This window comes from Melanostigma gelatinosum (assembly GCF_949748355.1).
Source record: "Melanostigma gelatinosum genome assembly, chromosome: 13".
Classification (NCBI taxonomy): domain Eukaryota; kingdom Metazoa; phylum Chordata; class Actinopteri; order Perciformes; family Zoarcidae; genus Melanostigma; species Melanostigma gelatinosum.
In genome coordinates, this window is record NC_136646.1 from 4,348,746 (window position 1) to 4,368,349 (window position 19,604).

Here is a 19,604-nt window from a genome sequence, read left to right on the forward strand (position 1 = left end):
GATACTACAGCTAAACTACCACCAGATGGCAGAGTCGAGTGACTCGGGCAAAATGGCGGTGAGACTGCTGTACGTAATCACGTGTGCCGATGCACACACGTGTTGTGAGGCGATCGTTTGAACGGGGTTTCCCCAGGGGCAGAGATAGGAGCTGTGTGTGTTACGTGAGAAGAGGAATAAAAGGGGAGAGAGAGGAATCAGAGTTTCTGTGTGCGATGTCGCGTTGTAGTGAGAATGAGGATCGCCGATCGTATCTCACACAAGTTGCCGTTGTCGCTTCGCGAACTGACGACACTTATGCCCGATAGTCGCGTTTCCACACTTCACTCACAGAATCGATTCAAGGAAATAGAGCAAGAACAAAAATGAAATCAAATAATCCCAAAAGCAACAGTCACAATGGTCACCCACTGTACACTACAGGTCACCCACTGTACACTTCAGTACACCCACTGTACACTACAGGTCACCCACTGTACACTACAGTACACCCACTGTACACTACAGGTCACCCACTGTACACTTCAGTACACCCACTGTACACTACAGGTCACCCACTGTACACTACAGTACACCCACTGTACACTACAGGTCACCCACTGTACATTTCAGTACACCCACTGTACACTACAGGTCACCCACTGTACACTACAGTACACCCACTGTACACTACAGGTCACCCACTGTACACTACAGTACGCCCACTGTACACTACAGGTCACCCACTGTACACTACAGTACACCCACTATACACTACAGGTCACCCACTGTACACTACAGTACACCCACTGTACACTACAGGTCACCCACTATACACTACAGGTCACCCACTGTACACTACAGGTCACCCACTATACACTACAGGTCACCCACTGTACACTACAGGTCACCCACTATACACTACAGGTCACCCACTGTACACTACAGTACACCCACTGTACACTACAGGTCACCCACTGTACACTACAGGTCACCCACTATACACTACAGTACACCCACTGTACACTACAGTACACCCACTGTACACTACAGGTCACCCACTATACACTACAGTACACCCACTATACACTACAGTACACCCACTGTACACTACAGGTCACCCACTGTACACTACAGGTCACCCACTGTACACTACAGTATATCCACTGTACACTACCTGCTCAGCAGCAAACAGACTCCGTTAGACTTGCTGGTTAACATTGTAGAGCAGTTACCAGCTGAGGAGCCAGAGGACGATAGTGGACGGACATGTGGACACAAACACGGCTGCAAATGAGTGCTAATGCTGCTCTACGTGTGCAGGTTGTGTATATAGACAACTGTTTGTTAACATGTTCATGGTGACATCTTTATGAGCTGATAATATAGCAGATCTTGAAGAATAGTTGCATGCTGTTTTTTAAATTCAAATTGTGCCCACGGCTGGCTGTAAACAGCTCCTGCATTGAAAGCATAAAACAGTTCATGTAAGATTATTGTCACCCAAAGCCCCTTTGTCACTGCACAAAACCCACTTCCACCCACATCTGGCTTCAGGTTAAGATCGCCATCCATTCCCGGGACAAATGAGTCTGCAGCAGCAGTCACGTGTTTATCAGATCACCAGTGATGGAAACATGACACCTCGGTGGACACGCTAACATTCGCCTCTACTCCGTCCACTTCTTTGTCACCTCAGCCACCAATTCTGTTCGTCTCCGACATCGTTCTGAATGAGTCTGCACCCAGTTTGAAAGAGCGAGTGAGTAACAGGCAGCAGCACAGTAACCAGCATAACATCTCACTGGCCTCCGTGCTGCCTCCTGCTGTTTAACCACCAGGACAACAGTACTCGTCTACTGGCAGTGGCAACGGAGTCTATCGCCTATTTACTTGCGTTCAAAAAGTCTCATACGTGCTCATTTTGGTGAAAAAAGGTTGTTACAGTAAGTTGTTGTTGAGTTTTACAGCCAGCAGAAGATCTAACCAGGAAACCGTTTGCCCCACAGGCCAGGAAATGCATCATCCTCTGACACACACACACACACACACACACACACTACCACGCCCCTCTGCACACACAGGCAGTGATACGACATCCTGCACTCTGTATATTTGTGTCGGCGCTGCCTGCTGTGTCTCCGCGTCAGGTAAAGAACAGCTCTCCTTCCTGTTTTCAGTCTGCTACCTGAGCCCCGTTCTCTCAGCTGCTCTGTCCGTCCGGCTCTCGTGTTCTCCGGTCAGAGGGTTTCACGCTGTGCACTCCACAGCTCAACATGTGAAAACTAGTTTGCATACTTGTCAGCTGTGTGTGTTGGCATCTTAGCACAGGAAACGCAGAGCCAAGTTTAATGATTAGCGGAAATAAGGGTCATGAATTTCATAATTAATATTCACATAATTGTGTTTGAACAGTTTGGTTGGTGGTTTATTACATAGCATGTTCTGTCATTCATATGTCTGCATCAAGTTGCACAGCATGTAGGACTGTGACAGCACTTCATCATTTGCCGTATCAGAGCTATCAGTGGATCACAGTTATGTTGCAATGGATCGCCCAACGTCTTCTACGCACTTCACAAATATATATTTTAATGTTTTTAAAAAAAGTTCAGGGATTCCCTAAAACCTGTATTTTGTGTCGTTTGTACAACACCTTTCGTAGAGAAGTGCTTCACAGATGACACTGTGATAATAAGACAGTAAAAATTATAAAATATTACAAAGAAACCAAGAAAAAAAGATCAAGAAAAAAAATCTAAAGTAAATGAAAAAGCATTGTTGCTACAGTGTTTCAGGCAGCAGGGCGGTGCGTGATGTGGCTCATCGCTGTGTGTTAATGGAGCTATGGCTCAGAGGAAGAAGAGCGTTCAGGCTTCACATAAACACAGCACCTGTTAGGAAACATATAGAATCATGACCAGCAATATGTAAAGCTACAGTTAGAAACTTTAACAGAAATAACTTGTCATATTTGTTCCAACCACCATTATATACTGAGAGTAGCACATGAGGCAGATCATCTGTGAAACACTCGGGTTCCTCTGCCTCCTCTCAGTGATACTGATGACATCAGAGAGATTCCACCAGTGGAAGAACAACCAATCAGAGCCGAGGAGTCTGTAACGCAGCCAATCCCTGCTGCTGAAGCTGTGAACGCTGATCCAAGTAGGCAGCTCTGTTCAAACATCAGTCTATATGTAACTGCATTGCCTCTTTCATTTATTTATATTTATTGGTTTATTTGAACGGGACAGTGCACATTAATAAAAACATTTCTGCAAATGTGCCAGAGTTAGCCAAAAGGCTATTTTTCATCTGTCGTCCCAAAGGCAGATGTTTACAAAAGAAACCTAAAAACAATGTAAGATTAAAGTTAAAAGGTTATACAATATTACCACTTAACAATGCATGCACAAACAATGAAAAAAGTGAGAATAAAACTGTTCTACATTGTCAAGTACAGACAAGACATGCAACACAGAGGCTATCAAAGTCAGCACACACAGAGCAAATAAAAAGAAGGATAACTATATTAAAATAGAAACATGGACTAAAAACAGTATTATGCTGTAGTTGTTTAGACACTAGAAAACATCCACGTCAGAGGCACAAAACATAAAAGCATACAGAGTATATGAAATCCATAAATCACTCAGACACAGCTAAACAACAATAAAAGACATGCATGCAGGTAGGTTTGCATGCAGGTTTAAAGAAAGACAGAAAGGTGACAGCAGACAGATCGAGGGAAGTTCAACACAGACAGAGAAAGAGTTACATTCTAGTGCTGACAGAGCTGAGTACAACTAACCGTTTCTGTAAGTGAGATTTAAATGACCTGTATGTGTGTACCGTAGTTCTAATGGTCACTGGGATGGAGTTCCATTGTAGTGCAGCTTGTACTGAAAATGTAGAATGACTAAAAGCACTTTTCCTGAGTGGGATAATGTGATCCCCTCTTGCTGCTCCTCTTGTGAGCCGATAACCAGTTGTTCTTGTGATCACAAATTGTTTGAGTGGAGGAGAGGTCAAGCCATGTATAATCTTGTACATGAGACAGACATTCACATATTTAATCATGTTATCCCAACTAAACAAGTTATATTTTGTGAGTACAGGGCAATGATGAGAACAAACAGATTTTTTATCAAGGATTTTGAGTGTTCGTCTATACCAGGGATTCCCAAAGTGGGGTGCGCGCACCCCTGGGGGTGCGCGAGCTGCCTCTAGGGGGTGCGCGAGAGGAAAAATGTAATGGCGGTGCAGTCCTGTCTCCTAAAAATTACGTTCCCCCAAAACTAAAATGCATTCTCAATTACGTTTTACCACGAACGTATTTTCTCCCTGATTACGTTTGTGTTTGACGTACAAATACGTTTCTCATCAACATATCTTTGCTGTACTCTAGTCTTTATTATGTTTCTGTGATCTGCCTCGCCTCTACCCCGCCACCCACAAGTTATTGACCCGCGGCCTGTTCCGAGGGCTGAAGACCTGACGATCGGGTGCCTCACGGCGGGGGCGGCTGGAGACCTCGCGTCCCAGCGCCAACGAGTGAGCGCCGCCACTCGGAACCATAAAACCAAGTCCCGGATTTCACCCGGGGGACATTCTGGAGGTATTGTGACCGGGTGATGTGCCTCGTTGCTGGGGAGGTATGAGCCGAGAGTGGCGGGGTGTTATGGAGGTATATATTACAACTCTGTGTTGTTCCCGTGCGTGGATGAGCGCATTTCTGCCGGAGACAGGCGGCGTGTTGGTGTTGTGGTCGTATTCTGACCGAGTAATAGGGAGGAGAGGCGGTGGTGGAGAGGGAAAAATGTTAAAGAGATGGTGGAATGTATGATTGGAGAGAGAGAAGCGAAAAAGTTGGACGTGATCCCGGTGTCCAACAACACTGTCGCGCGCATCGATGCTTTGTCCGAAGACATCCTGGCTACATTGGTCGGTCGCGTGAAGAAGAGTGAGTTTTACTCTCTGCAAGTAGACGAGCCTACAGATGTGGCCAATCTGGCCAATCGTCCGTTACCTTCGTAATGTTACGTCCGTTACCTTTTCGAAGGCACGAAAACAAACGCCACGCGCGAGCAAACTGTTCTCTCATTCGTCCGATTTTTATGCGGCTCTGTTGCTTTTTTTTTTTTTAAGGTGTGTGTGTGGGGGGGGGGGGGTTGGGGGTGCGTGAAGCCGGTCGGGATGTAGAAGGGGGTGCGTGGCCTAAAAGGTTTGGGAACCGCTGGTCTATACAATGACTGTAGTGGTTTCAGAGTCGTGGTGCTAGCCTGTGACCAGGTTGTTAAACAGTAAGTGATGTGGGAAACGACCATAGCAAGCATGTATGTCTTAGCTGCCTCTGTTGACATGTAGTTTCGTGTGAACCTGAAATTTGATAGATTCAATTTGACCCGGTTACAGACCTCTTTCACCTGAGATTTGAGTGACGATCAAAAATGGAATCAAAAAGTACTCCGAGATACTTGTAGTCAGGTACAACCCGTAGCCTCTCCCCAGATACAGAAACATCAGGCTCTGAAAAAAAAACATACACACTGTTTTGGATATGTTTAGTTGTAAACAGCTTTGCTTTAACCATGCAGTTACATGAACCATGGAGTTAGTGAGTTCATTTGCCACTTGTCCCATTTTGCTACCATGCAAGTAAATCACAGTGTCATCTGCATACATTTGGATGTTGGTGTCAGGGCATGCTGATGGCAGATCATTGATATATAAAGAGAACAGCAGTGGGCCCAGGACAGATCCTTGTGGGACGCCTGTGGACAAGTGGAGGGCGGCAGATTGATAGTTCTGTATTTGGACATACTGTGATCTATTTAGCAAATACGATTCAATCCATTTAAGTGTACCTGAGGAGAAATTATAGCCGTGCAACTTGGACAAAAGAATGCTATGGTTAATGGTGTCAAATGCCTTCTTGAGCTCAAGAAACACAACTCCAACAACTCCCCCTTTGTCCATTACAAATTAGATTTTTTCTGTGAAGAAACAGGTGGCTGTCTCAGTAGAATAATTGGCTCTGAAGCTGAATTGCATTGGGTGAAGGGCAAAATAACTGGTATTCAAATGGCAGATAATTTGCTCAGCTACCAACTTCTCTGCAACTTTTGATATTGTTGGCAGGATACTGATGGGTCTGTAGTTACAGGTAGAAAGGGGATCTTTGAATACTGGAACAGCAGCAGCCGACTTCCAAACACTGGGAAATGCTCTGAGAGGTTGAGAGGTTGATGATTTTGATGACGCGATCTGTTAGTGTTGTGTTAAGTTCTTTGAGCATAACTGCATCCTTCAAAACAAAATCCAGCCTTTGCTTTGGAAGGTTTAAGAGACCTGATTATTCTCGTGACCTCCGATTGAGAGACATTTCTAATGCTAAAGGCCGGCTCCAATGACTTTACTATACAGACGTGTGTTTTCTCAGAGAAACATTTAGCAATCGTAGCTACAGAATCAATGAAATCGTGATTGAAAGCTGTTGCTACTTCCGCTGGGTTATTGGACAGCTTTACATTTATGTTAAGTTGCTGCAGCTTCCTTACTTTGTTGAAATGTCCCGTTAGCTTGTGTAACTGATCCCAGATCGTTTGAGTATTACCTCTTGCCTTTTCTATTATAGTCAGGAAGAAATCTGCCTTAGCGTTTCTTCATTTCTTTACCACTTTCTTCCTCAGCATAGCAAAAAGTTGCCTGTTATGACTCGATTTATTTTTAATTGCAGTTTTTAAGACACAATCCCGTTCTTTCATTAACTTTAAGATATCATCATTTATCCAAGGAACAGTGTGTTTGAGATTTGTGTGCCTAAATCTGCGATTAAAATCCTTGATAGTGTTCTCTAATTGTTTTGAGAATTTTTCAAAGTCTAGTATTTAATTCACAGTGTATACAAAAGCACGTTGTTGATTCATAGAGACTGTTCATTTATTGAAGTATCAGAAAATATGCTGAATGGTGATCGTTCCCGTGATAGTATTGAGATAATTATCTTCACTGAGATATGAAATAACCAATATCTTGACAGAAGATTTAACTATGGCTTATCCAACAGGCTACGCACTTGTGTTGTAGTATTTCAAACATAGTCGTATTATTTTAAAATGGTTTAAAGATATACATTAAGAACTTTCTTCCTGTCTTCACCTGTACTGCCTGTGCCCTATTGCCAGTGAACACATGACATGTGACTGATCATTCTGTTGTTGGGGAGGACTGAAATATGAGTGAACTGAAACTGCATCAGTGAATGTGTGCATGTTGGTGAATAACATGCACACATGTATGCTCAGTAGAACTGTTCTGCAGTGTATGTCCATGTTTTTCAAATCAGAACATCAACTCTGTTTTCTGAGTGTGAACTTAAGCGGCGGGTAGTTTTGCAGCGACACACTTCCCCGCTTCTCTCCACTGACATGTCACTGTGCTCGCTTCTCCTCCGCCTCTCTCTGTGGAGACACTTCCTTCTGCTTCTGACTCTTTAAAGCGGCATAGACGGAACAAACACATCCAGCAGCTGAGTAGAATTCATCTTCAACTGTAAGAGAATACGTTTACTTCATATAGATACAAATAGAAATGCCCAAAGTAATAGTTACTGTGATGACAGATGCAGTGAACACACTTTGCTGCTGTAGCTGCTCACACCTGAGAGCACACAGCAGGAAGCCTGTCACATGACCAGAGCATGTCAGTCCGCACACAGCAGGACACATGTTTGATAGTGATAAGACATGAAAGAATCTTCAGGCTAGGATCATCACAACATCTTTTTAAGCTTAAGAGCTGTTCCACAAAAGCGCTGTCGCTTGTTTCACTTGAAGTTTTACTCTTTGAAGTTCAGACTGACTCGTATTCTGGACGTTTACATGTTAATGTGCTTTCAGCAGACATCGATCAAAGTTTACTTTCTCAAACCGTTTCTCACCCAGTAACTTGAATCAGACATTTACATACTGAACAACTCCAACTGTATGGAACATGTAGGTCTATATTTACAAGATATATATATGTGTATATTTCTGTACATATATATATCTGCCTGCAACTCTGCGCCTCGCAGATACTGTGGATACTTTTAAAAGCCAGCTCAAAACCCACCTGTTTAGGCTGGCGTTTGTGTAAAAGTAAACCCATGTCCTAGACCTGCTCTTAAAATATGTTTTACATTTTTATTTATTTTTTTTATTATTTTTTATTTTATTTTTTAATTTTCTCTGTGTAGATCATTTATTGACCCTAGGGTCACATTGTGTTTTTTATGCTTTTAAATGTCTGCTCTGTTAAGCACTTTGTGATACTACTGTCTGTGAAAAGCGCTCTATAAATAAAATTCATTCATTCATTCATTCATATATATATGTATATATATATATATGTATATATATATATATATATGTATATGTATATATATATATATGTATATATATATATATATATATATACATATATATATATATATATATATATGCTGATGGCATATATATATATATATATATGCCATCAGCATATATATATATATATATGCTGATGGCATATATATATATATATATATATATATGCCATCAGCATATCAGCAATGTTTAAGGTGGAATGTTTTCTTGGCACTCAGTGCATGAGTTGACGTTGTGAATTAATCAACACACCCTAAATGTCAATCTGACAGCTTGGGCCGTTTCTTTGGCTCTCTTGCGTGACACAAACGTTCGGGATGATTGGATCTTCAAGCTCTTAAAGAATGTATTTGAATTTCATCTGAACTATTCAGTTCGGTCCTTCAGTGTGGCCCAGGACACCTTCGCGTACACACTGCTGAAAGGATGCGGCTCAGACCACCTCTGAATGTGGTCTAATGATGCATTCGCCCTGCTGTGTCAGATCCCCAGACACATGTTGGTACCAGGTGAATAGGTTCTGAGAGGCAAAGCACCACGGCCTGTGAGTGCTCAACAGAAACCACAGACGTAACATCTTTTTCTCCACATCTGGATAGTAAGAGCGCACTGTGACGATAGATTTTAGTGCTTGGACCAAAACCCAAAATGTTGGACGGGCTAGAATGGAAGTGTGTGAAGGTGGAGATAAAGAGAAGAGAATAAGAAGAGCAGAATGCAGCCATCGTGAACGTGTGGGAAGCACTCCAAGCATGTCCCTTTAAGGAATAACAGTTTGGTTTTAATTACAGCGCCACTTGGCACAGCCCTGCACCTCCATCCCACACTGACTGACAGCTCAGCCAACGCTGGGGAAATGATTGTGACGGGGGAGGGGGAGGAGTGGGGAGGCGGAGGCCTTCTCCTCTCAGGGATTAGTGGAAGCTTCTTGGGCCATTTGCATGTGAATGAATCCTGGAGCTGCTCTTAGCCACCAACAGCCTCCCCCCCCTCTCTGGCTCTTCTTGTCCCCCTCTCTTTCTCTTCCCTCCACACTCCTCCTGCCATCAGGGAGAACCAGAGAGAGGGAACGAGGTAATAGCACAGAGTGCAGGACCAGCACGGCGGCGGTGGACAAAAGTTTGCAGAAAGAGGAGTTTAGAAAGCATCCCGTCACTGGCAACCAGCGAGCCGTACAAGAGGCGTCTGTGAATGAGAGAAGGTAGGATGTTTTCCTCGTGTTTTGGTGGATGTCTCCTGGGCTAACAATGAGAGCTGACAGGACTGGTCCACTTTGGCGGTCAGGATGGGGGTGGGAGGGAGGTTAGGCCTCGGCTGTTGAATCAAGCACATCCTAAAGGAGCTCTTTTGAAATCCCAGCCTGAGCGCCGTAGTGTCAGCATGATCCATGCACCACTCTCTGTGACATGTTCCATATGTCACAAAACTGTACAACTGTTGACTGATCAGAATCCGGTTTATTGCAGAGGAGGGCTTCACATTATGAAGATGAAATGTATATACATACTACTTATTTCCATTGTGGTGTCTCTACGTCAGAGGAGCAGCAATCAGATCCTCCTGGTGAGCCCAAACAATCAGGAAGAGAAAATGAAGGTGACGGTAACTTTCTCTCTCTAAACGTCCGCCACAGTCTACAGACTCACTCTATCTTTGACCCGCAGTAAGCCACACAGTTTCCCTCTACAATGAGAGGTTATTAGCAACATGTCAGCTGCGTGACTTTCAGTTTTATCTCCAGATGGAGTGGCCGAGGTGTTCTGGGTGAGCGGTGCGACTGCTCCAGTGTGACGCCTCATCACATTTCATCTGGTGACTTTAAATTCATTATTAATGAAAGACAGTATGGCACACAGAAGAACTACGTTCATATAAACTGGAATGTCTGAAGATGAAGAGAAGAAGCCCTTTCTATACATATATACATATGTATATACCTTAATATAGACTACAAACGAATATTAAAATAGATCAAATGTGACAAAACAGCTTGTTCAACAAATCTGCGTCATTTGCATCTCATTTGATAAAATGACTGATGTGGTTGCATCGTTGTTTGGGTCTGAGAGACCTCACGATCAACAGATATAGACAGAGATATAAAGTCAGTCTGAACAGTGGTTCCATGGGAGCAAAGGAATCTGAGCCGTCATTATTTACTTTCCCTGAGAGATGACGGTCTGTTTAGCGTCTCGTCTGCAGCGCTCTCCCTCACTACCGACCTGGTTCATTCAGTTGTTGAGTGACAGTTTCTGTAACTTTCTGGAAGACGATACAACAATCACTCGTGCTTCATGATTAAATAGTTCAGGTTTGAACTTCTTCCTGAAGCTCTCTTTGTCCCGCAACTAGTGTCCAGCTGAGACCAGCACCTGTGAGTCATTACCCCATTTACACACTTCATCACACCGTGCCCATCTCTTGACTTCTTCCTTCTCGGGCAACACATGTACCAAATAGTTTGTTTGAAATGTACATTTTAAGCTGAACATAAGTAAAACAGGCTTGAAGACGTGAAGACACCTAAGCTGTCATGGTATCATGGTAGCCTGACCAAAGCCCCACAGACGGAGAGAAGGACATGATGTAATGGGGGAACATCATATCCCCCATCCTCATCTCCATGGTCCTCATCAGTCCTCATCGGTGGCTTTAAACACTCTGTCTGAGGTTGGGGGGATAACCGATGAAGTGTCTCTCTGGTACACCAATAGTATTACTCACGATCAGCCTGCTGATTCCAGTGTGGTGTAATGATGGAGGACATACCGCTGAGCCGTCCCACCATGATGCAGGACAATGTCTCTGTGAGCCCTCTAGCAGGCCCAGTTTCATCTGAGATCTTCATGAGAGCAGTAACACTTCTAAAGAACACAGAGCCTGTTGATGAACATCTTCAGATCCTTGTCATGATGATGTTGAGGAAACACTGACAACTACGGGTTAAAACACCTTCTATTGTGAGGAGAGGACATGTGTCCTCTCTGTGATGATTTTCAGTATAATTCTGTGTGGATAAGTGCAAAAACCTTCCAATTCAAAATCCATGTTGACACCTTCAAGGAAGATTGGATTGTTGAACTGTAAATGTTGAAAGAAAGTGTATTCAGACTAAAAGGAATACTTCGCCCACAAGATGAGCGTTTGTATTTCAATGACTCACCTCGAAATGTGTTCCTCTCAACAAAGGATCCAAAAACAGAGACAAGACAGCAACTGTGCTGTGTGACCACAGAACGGCTCAGTGGCAGGGCGGGTCGTCCTTCAATTGGAAGATCGGCGGTTTGATTTCCGGCTACGCTGGTCGATGCCGATGTGTCCTCGGACACTGTGAATGCTTCGTTAGTCCTGATGTGCAGGTGGCATGGATGGTGTGATGATAACATGTAGCATTTTGCGTGTACGAGTCGATTTACCAGTTCAATTCCAGCTGTGGACCCTTTTCTTCACAGAAGACATCATGGATTGTTCAAGATGACAGTCTTTTCTGTGTAAAAACTTAGTTTAAAGTTGAATTAGCTTTGAAATAATTATATAAAAAATAAAGATTCAACTTGGATTCTCGAGCCAGAAATTCACACGTCAGCCTTGAGATTATCCTGCTGTCCTCACTGACGTCTTGCCGTGGTGGGAAAAAGCCGTTTGTGGCTCCAGAGCTCTTCTAATTAGCACGGGCACCATAAAGCCTGCAGTACGTTACTAATACATTTCTGCTGTATTTTAAGTTGTGGGAAAACTGCCCTGAATGAGAACAAAAAGCCTCCTTCTGTGCTTCTATTTGTGTTTTTGCCGCCCTGAACAAACGGTGCCTGGTGTTCTTACGGTCTCTCTCTCTGCTGTGGTTGGACGCACTGTTTGCTTTTCACATGCGTCTCTAGTCACCTCCAACTCCACGGTTTACTTTGTCTTCTACGCGTCTCTGCCGGTCTCCACGTCTTTACTGTTACATATTGAACGACATGCTGATCAATTGGCACCCGATTAGACAAAATGACGTTTCACATCTTTCATGATTCTTTTATCGGCATTTAGGATAATGTTTGGAGGTACAAATGAATGAGGAAATGAGTAAAACAGAACTATAAGTGGGTATTTATGATCATTTCATTTGTTATGTCAGATAAACATCGTTTCTTTAGAACAATACTGTAACTACTTTGTTTCTTCTTCTCGCAGAATGCAGGATAAGCACCGCTTCACTCGGCTTTGTCTTGAATAAGGTGCTGGAAGTACCAAGAAGCTGAAACTGGTAGAATAAATAGTGCAGTCAACTGTAACTGTTGACACATACAGTATGCAAATTCATCGAGGTATTCCTCTGATGAGCAGCTCTGTTCAACTCAAAGTGTGTGAGACAGGTTCATCCACTTCATGGCTTTAGCATCACATGGTGCTCACAAGAGACACGTTGATAAAGTAGATAAACCTCGGAGAGCACAGACCTCCGCCAAGTGAAACACAATGCATGGATCAGTCCCAACACACCAAACGCAACACATACGGTAATAATGCTGCAAATACATGCCATACCTTTATCCCCAGTAGTCAAGCTCCAAAAAAACACAGCCTACATTTCCCATAATGCAACCAACTGTAACATTTAGTGGAGTGTAAAACTGAATGATGCATACAAACGCTGTCTGTCTCTCTCCTGACTCACGGGGATTACTACTGTTCGTATATTTATATCTGATTAAATCATGTGGACTAACACTAACCAACAGCCTGTGTGTGTGTGTGTGTGTGTGTGTGTGTGTGTGAGAAGCTTAAGGCCCAGTAGAATGGTACCGCTGGTGAGCATGTGTGTGATAGTTGTATCCATACACATATGACTTGTACAGGCGGTATATTTGCTGGTGCCTGTTAGCCGGGCTGTCAGACATGATGAACAACAGGCTCTCCATGGTTGCCAGATACATCCAGTGGTTTTGTGTGTGGACCAGAGATCTGTGCATGGGGCGCTGAGGATACAGGAGGGAGCTCCAGCTTTGAGCCACACGCACGCACGCACGCACGCACACACACACGCACGCACACACACACACACACACTGTTTGTAATGATATTACTCCAGCGAGGCTGCATGACAAAGTCCTAGAGAGGGGTGTCAACAGGTCCATGTGTAACTGGATCTTTGACCTAGTGACCAAAAGATCACGAGTAGTTAAGTCCATGTCTGGTATCGGTCTCATGTGTTCATTGTATACTCACGATTGTATTTGTCCCTCTGACTCAGTTCAAACACTGTGACACGTCTGATCTCTTGTCTCGAACTTAAATCTCTCCAGATCAAAGAGGTAGCTTGTGAACTTCCGGAAAGAACACAGACGAGCTTCAACCCTTAGTTACCAATGAGGTTGTAGAAAACTTCAAACACCGAGGGACCTCCATTTCTTCTTACTGAAATGGACTATCAATGTCAGCCCACCAACGGTTGTTCTTTCTGTGACAACTCAGGACGTTTAAGGTTTCGGAGGCAGCGATGTGGATTTTCACAGAGCTGTGATAGTGCTCTCACATGTTCTATCGCCGTGTTCCATGGAAACAGAGCGGGTTAGTCAGAGGATCGGTGGTTCAATCCCCAGCTCTGCTAGTCCATGCTGATGTGTGCATGTGTAGGCAGACACTTAACCCCAAATTGCTCCCGGAGGCTGTGCCCGTGGTGTATGAATGGTCAGCTAGTCCTGATGTGCAGGTGACACCTTGCATGGTAGTCCCTGCCATCAGGGTGTGAATGGGTGTGAATGGGTGAATGATGACATGTAGTGTTAGAGCACTTTGAGTGGTAGGAAGGCTCTAAACAAGTATAAGGATTAACGACATTGGGGTGGTAATAGTCATAGTAATTACATGTCCACCAAAGAGCACGTCTCTAATTGTAGAAATGAAGATATTGATTATTGTTGCAGATGCAAACTATCCGCTGCTGCGAAGCCAAATCAGTTGAAACTATGTCTGAACTCTTTCTTTACCCACAGAAACTGCTGCAGAGCTAGAGACGGAGCTGCAGAGCCCAATGGAGGGGAGAGAGGAGAAGGAGAGGGGCATCATGGGACAAGAGCAAGACGATCAGGGGAAGTGCCAAGAACAACCGGCCAGCATGGATACCCAGAATTCCATGAAAGCAAAAGAGGAGAACGGAATGAAGGAGGAAGAAATGAAGAAAGAGGTGGAGATGGAGATGGAGCTGGAGGCCGAGGTGAAGGTGGAGCTGTGCCAGTCTGTGCCAGGCCTGCAGACGAGCTTCATCCGAGGAACTGACCTGTTTGGCTACGTGGGCATCGAGGCGGTGCTGGACCAGATGAGGCGCAAGACCATGAAGGCTGGCCTCGAGTTTAACATCATGGTGGTTGGTGAGTCTGACACACAGCGCCTGTACGAGATCACATCCCATCGTCATTGTGCTGATGAAAGGTGCACACAGTGTCAGCAGAGTGTGTAGTCTGTGGACCTCCTCCGCCTGTCAGGGGGCTGTTTGGGTGGCTGTGACGCGGTTGAATATATATGGTCTGATGTAAATGACAGAAGACAGAATGTCTGTTGATTCATTTTCCTCTTTGCTTTCTTGATCAAAAAGTGGTTCAGAGGTGACATCACAGGTGATGTCCATGACCTCAGAGAGTAAACTGGACATCTCACCCTGATAGACTACAGAGAGAGAGAGAGAACCCTTCATATTATCCACATTTCCCCACCTTATATTCACATCCCTGTGTCTCTCAACTGTTACCCTCAGCTTCTACTTCTTTTTGTTTCGTCATTTGTCTTTCTCTGATTCAGGACAGATAGGTTGGAAAGGGGAAAGAGGGGGGCCGACATGCAGCAGAGGGCTATTTCCTTGATATCCAACATGTAACCAACCGGCTGTGTCATGTGACTTCAGTTTCCTGCAGTGATTGAGCAAACACCAAAAACAGAAACACGGTCTCCACTGGGAACAGCAGTGAGAACAAGTGTGAGCAGAGGATTGTGTTTATGAACTGGTGGTAGATGAAGAGCTGAAATCATCCAGTGAGGTTTTGATCCAGCTGAGCAGAGCAGAGCTGCATCTGATCTCACTGTCGGCTCCTCTTGTCCTCTCTGTCCACTGCTTTCTGGATTGTCTCATTTTGCTGTGTTTGAGACGTTTCTGGAAGAGGAAGTATGAATCTGTGAGGAGGAAGTGGTTTTGAGAGTTGGAGCTGTCTGCTCTTTCCTGCCACACACACACACACACACACACAGTTGATGTACACTTCCCCTGCTGTTTGATTGAAAAGAGGAAGTTTCCCCCTATTAATAATAATAATTTGTTTATGTTTTTACACCTTAGAGGGGAGGTCTCTTTAAGGAATAAATACTTCCCCCATAAATGGGCGTTGTTGTCAATGACCCACCTCTTGTTACCTTGAATTCTTGAAGAGAACTTTGTTTTCCTCTCATGCCTCCACGGGGAAGAAAGGATCAAAAGATGGAGAAAAGTCTTGATGAAATGAAGTAAATCTATGAAAACATCAGTTTACAAGCTCTCACACAACTCCTGTAATATAATCACATAAAGTCTCATTTATCCCGTCGGATGTTCACTACTTCACAATCACACGCATCTTTCTAAAACCTTACCGGTCTCGTGCTTGTGCAGGCAACCAGTTGATGTCGGCCATCTTGGCTCTGACATCATCACTTGAATCAAATAGTGTTTTGTGGAAAAACAAAATGGCTTTTAGTTTGAAACATATGGACACACTAACAGGCAGAATTCCCAGTGTACCTGCATGTGACTTGTAATAAACATTTGTCGTTCACGTTATTATGAAAGTAATAGCACATGTCCACCGCTGACACTGCTCCTGACATTTTGCTGGCTCTGGCTAACGTTACACTCTCCACTAGCACCTACCATCAGAACTCATCGGGCAGACTGCACCGACATCATGTGACACGTGTTGGTGTTGCTGTTCCTGTGTTGCATAAATGAGCGAATAAATGATATGATGATGTGATATCAGATCGTTGTGTAGACTCGTGCATGCGCTGATATCCGATCCCACATCTTAGGCTGTGTCAGAGGAATGTCCCACTGGAATCGGTATTGAAACAACTCTAAATACAACACATCTTACGCACACTTGGTTTTGAATGGTTTAACTTAAAGCATTGGTCTTATGTGTCTGCAGGTCAGAGTGGTTTGGGTAAATCCACGCTGATCAACACTCTGTTCAAGTCCAAAGTCAGCCGGAAGTCCTGCACGCCTAACTACGAAGAGAAGATCTCCAAAACAGTCAAGCTGCATTCTGTCAGCCACGGTGAGTGTGTGTGTGTGTGTGTGTACTCTCAGTCTTCCTCTTCCCTCTACAACTAATCACATCTGTTGAGGCCAGTGTGAAGAGGTTAAGACCAATAGGAGCAGCTCTCACATCCTACTTTCATATCACTTTTCCTTTCTCTTCTTGTGTCATGACCAGGAGCCCCGGCTTGGGCTGTGACGGCTGTTTGTATGAGCTACTTCTCCATAGTCAATGTATTACTACAGTAGAAACAAACAGGAGTACCAGCACGGGAGCACAGCAATGTACTGCTGTGGACGTGTTTTAGACACCTAAAAATCCCTTTAAACGTAGTTATTTTGAATATCTTTACTGCTTTACCTTGCTGTCAGACAGGGAGCTGAAGCCATTGTGTCCATCTATCCAAGCTCACATGATATCACAAACCAAATAACCCATCGAGCAAGCATTAGACCAGCAACTTCCAGGTTCCACCAGAACTCAATTGTTGCTCCTGTGCTGGTACTTGAGTCTTTTTCTCTTAACTCCATCTACTGTAGGTACAGCGTACTGTAGGTACAGCATACTGTAGATACAGCGTACTGTAGATACAGCATACTGTAGGTACAGTGTACTGTAGATACAGCGTACTGTAGGTACAGCATACTGTAGATACAGCGTACTGTAGGTACAGCGTACTGTAGGTACAGCATACTGTAGATACAGCATACTGTAGGTACAGTGTACTGTAGGTACAGCGTACTGTAGATACAGCGTACTGTAGGTACAGCATACTGTAGATACAGTGTACTGTAGGTACAGCATACTGTAGGTACAGTGTACTGTAGGTACAGCGTACTGTAGATACAGCGTACTGTAGGTACAGCGTACTGTAGGTACAGTATACTGTAGATACAGTGTACTGTAGGTACAGCGTACTGTAGGTACAGCATACTGTAGATACAGCGTACTGTAGGTACAGCGTACTGTAGGTACAGCGTACTGTAGGTACAGCGTACTGTAGGTACAGTATACTGTAGATACAGTGTACTGTAGGTACAGAGTACTGTAGGTACAGCATACTGTAGATACAGAGTACTGTAGGTACAGTGTACTGTAGGTACAGCGTACTGTAGATACAGCGTACTGTAGGTACAGCGTACTGTAGGTACAGTATACTGTAGATACAGTGTACTGTAGGTACAGTGTACTGTAGGTACAGCGTACTGTAGATACAGCGTACTGTAGGTACAGCGTACTGTAGATACAGCGTACTGTAGGTACAGTGTACTGTAGGTACAGCGTACTGTAGATACAGCGTACTGTAGGTACAGCATACTGTAGATACAGCGTACTGTAGGTACAGCGTACTGTAGATACAGCTTACTGTAGGTACAGTGTACTGTAGGTACAGTGTACTGTAGATACAGCGTACTGTTGTACTGTGTACTGTAGTAGAGGAGGAGTACCTCATACAACCACATGTCAAAACACCCAAACTATACCTTTAAAATCAGAATCCCTCTTCTGATCTGAAAAATGGAACAGAATTTCCCACTAGGTTTCAGTTATACTGTAAGATGATATGCTGAAGTTTTTTAACTGGAAGAGATTTTGCCATACGGTTTATGCTGAGTAATCCTTATCTCCAGTTCTATTCATTTGGTCTTTATGGGCAATGTAGTAAATCGCTGAGTCGGACTGATTTATGCCCATTTTCATATCAGTGTGATGAAGTACTTTGACGACTCAAATTCAAAGACTGTGTAGAGACTGTGTAGACGTTGGTGGTGCTAACGCACATTAACAGTTGATGTCCTTGGTGACGTTCACATCAATGACAGCAAGAGAAACAGACTGCACTTGCACTCTTATCAAATTATAACGTATATTAGCAAGTGTTAGCATGCTATCATGCTGAACTGATATGATGGCAGTCAACATTACCTACTAAACATCAGCATTTTTAGTATTGTCATTGTGAGCATGTTAGCATGCAGACGTTAGCATTTAGCACAGCCTCAAAGAGCTGCTAGCATGGCTCTTGTTTTGTTGTGCAAACAATCGTGTTTTCAGATGTTTATTCATTCAATTTAAAAACTCCTTTAGCTTTAAGAGAAGTCACTGTTGATGGTCACCTAATTTGCCAGTTCGATAGTGAAGCCAATACTGAAGTTCCTTATTAAAGCTGCATTCTCTCTAGTGTCCACCAGGGGGCGACTCCTCTGGTTGTATAGAAGTCTATGAGAAGATGACTCTACTTCTCTCTTGATTTATTACCTGAGTAAACATTGTAAACATGAGTTTATGGTCTCAATCTCTAGTTTAAAGTCTTCTTCAATACAGCATGATGTTCATTAAGTACATCATGGTCCATTTAGAGTCACACAGACAATAAAGCAGGGGATGCTTTAGGGGCTACCTTGGGATTGACAGGTTGCTTTAACCCTTTCACAGTGTGTTTTGAATTCATGAAAGTTAATTGAAACATTTTGGTCGGCAAAAAATGTCTTACTCGGTGTTCAGTTGTGCCTAGCTTCACCTTCTCTTGTCACTTCAGGTTTGGTTTGGTTTGGTTAATGTTTGGGTCAGGTTTGGTTTGATTCATGTCCTCCCTGCCACCAGGAGGGTATGAAGCAGCTCCGGGAGACAGAGATTCAGGAAGCGGTTAGCTGTAACGGCAGCAACAGAAAGTTTGCTAATGCAAATAAAATCAGGACAGTCTCCGGGGATCAGACACCCGTAAGGGTTTGTGCTGGCTAATTCAAGCTAACTACTCACTGAAGGTCAGTTCCCCGGAGCCGCTGCCTGCTCTACTCCAGGCAACGTAGTCTTTTGTTGGTGGGGAGGACGGAGTTGTTTTCTCAGCCCAGTCACTTTGGATTTAATCCAGTAAACTCAAAATGCACACGGACCATGGATGTATCATTGACAAGCCCTCGGGGCTGCTCTCTGTGCCCTCTCACGT

General features: G+C 43.9%; 1 protein-coding gene across 1 annotated transcript in view; it reads left to right on the forward strand.

The window, feature by feature from the left end:
- LOC306787342 (uncharacterized protein) overlaps nucleotides 1-19,604 on the forward strand; it is a gene marked incomplete at its 5' end in the record, with an annotated part of 128,583 nt that overhangs the window by 98,297 nt on the left and 10,682 nt on the right. Inside the window, 2 exons of the mRNA XM_079282459.1 lie at nucleotides 14,369-14,743; nucleotides 16,547-16,675. Coding sequence (XP_079138585.1) covers nucleotides 14,369-14,743; nucleotides 16,547-16,675 — 504 coding nt within the window. The remainder of the gene's footprint in view (nucleotides 1-14,368; nucleotides 14,744-16,546; nucleotides 16,676-19,604) is intronic.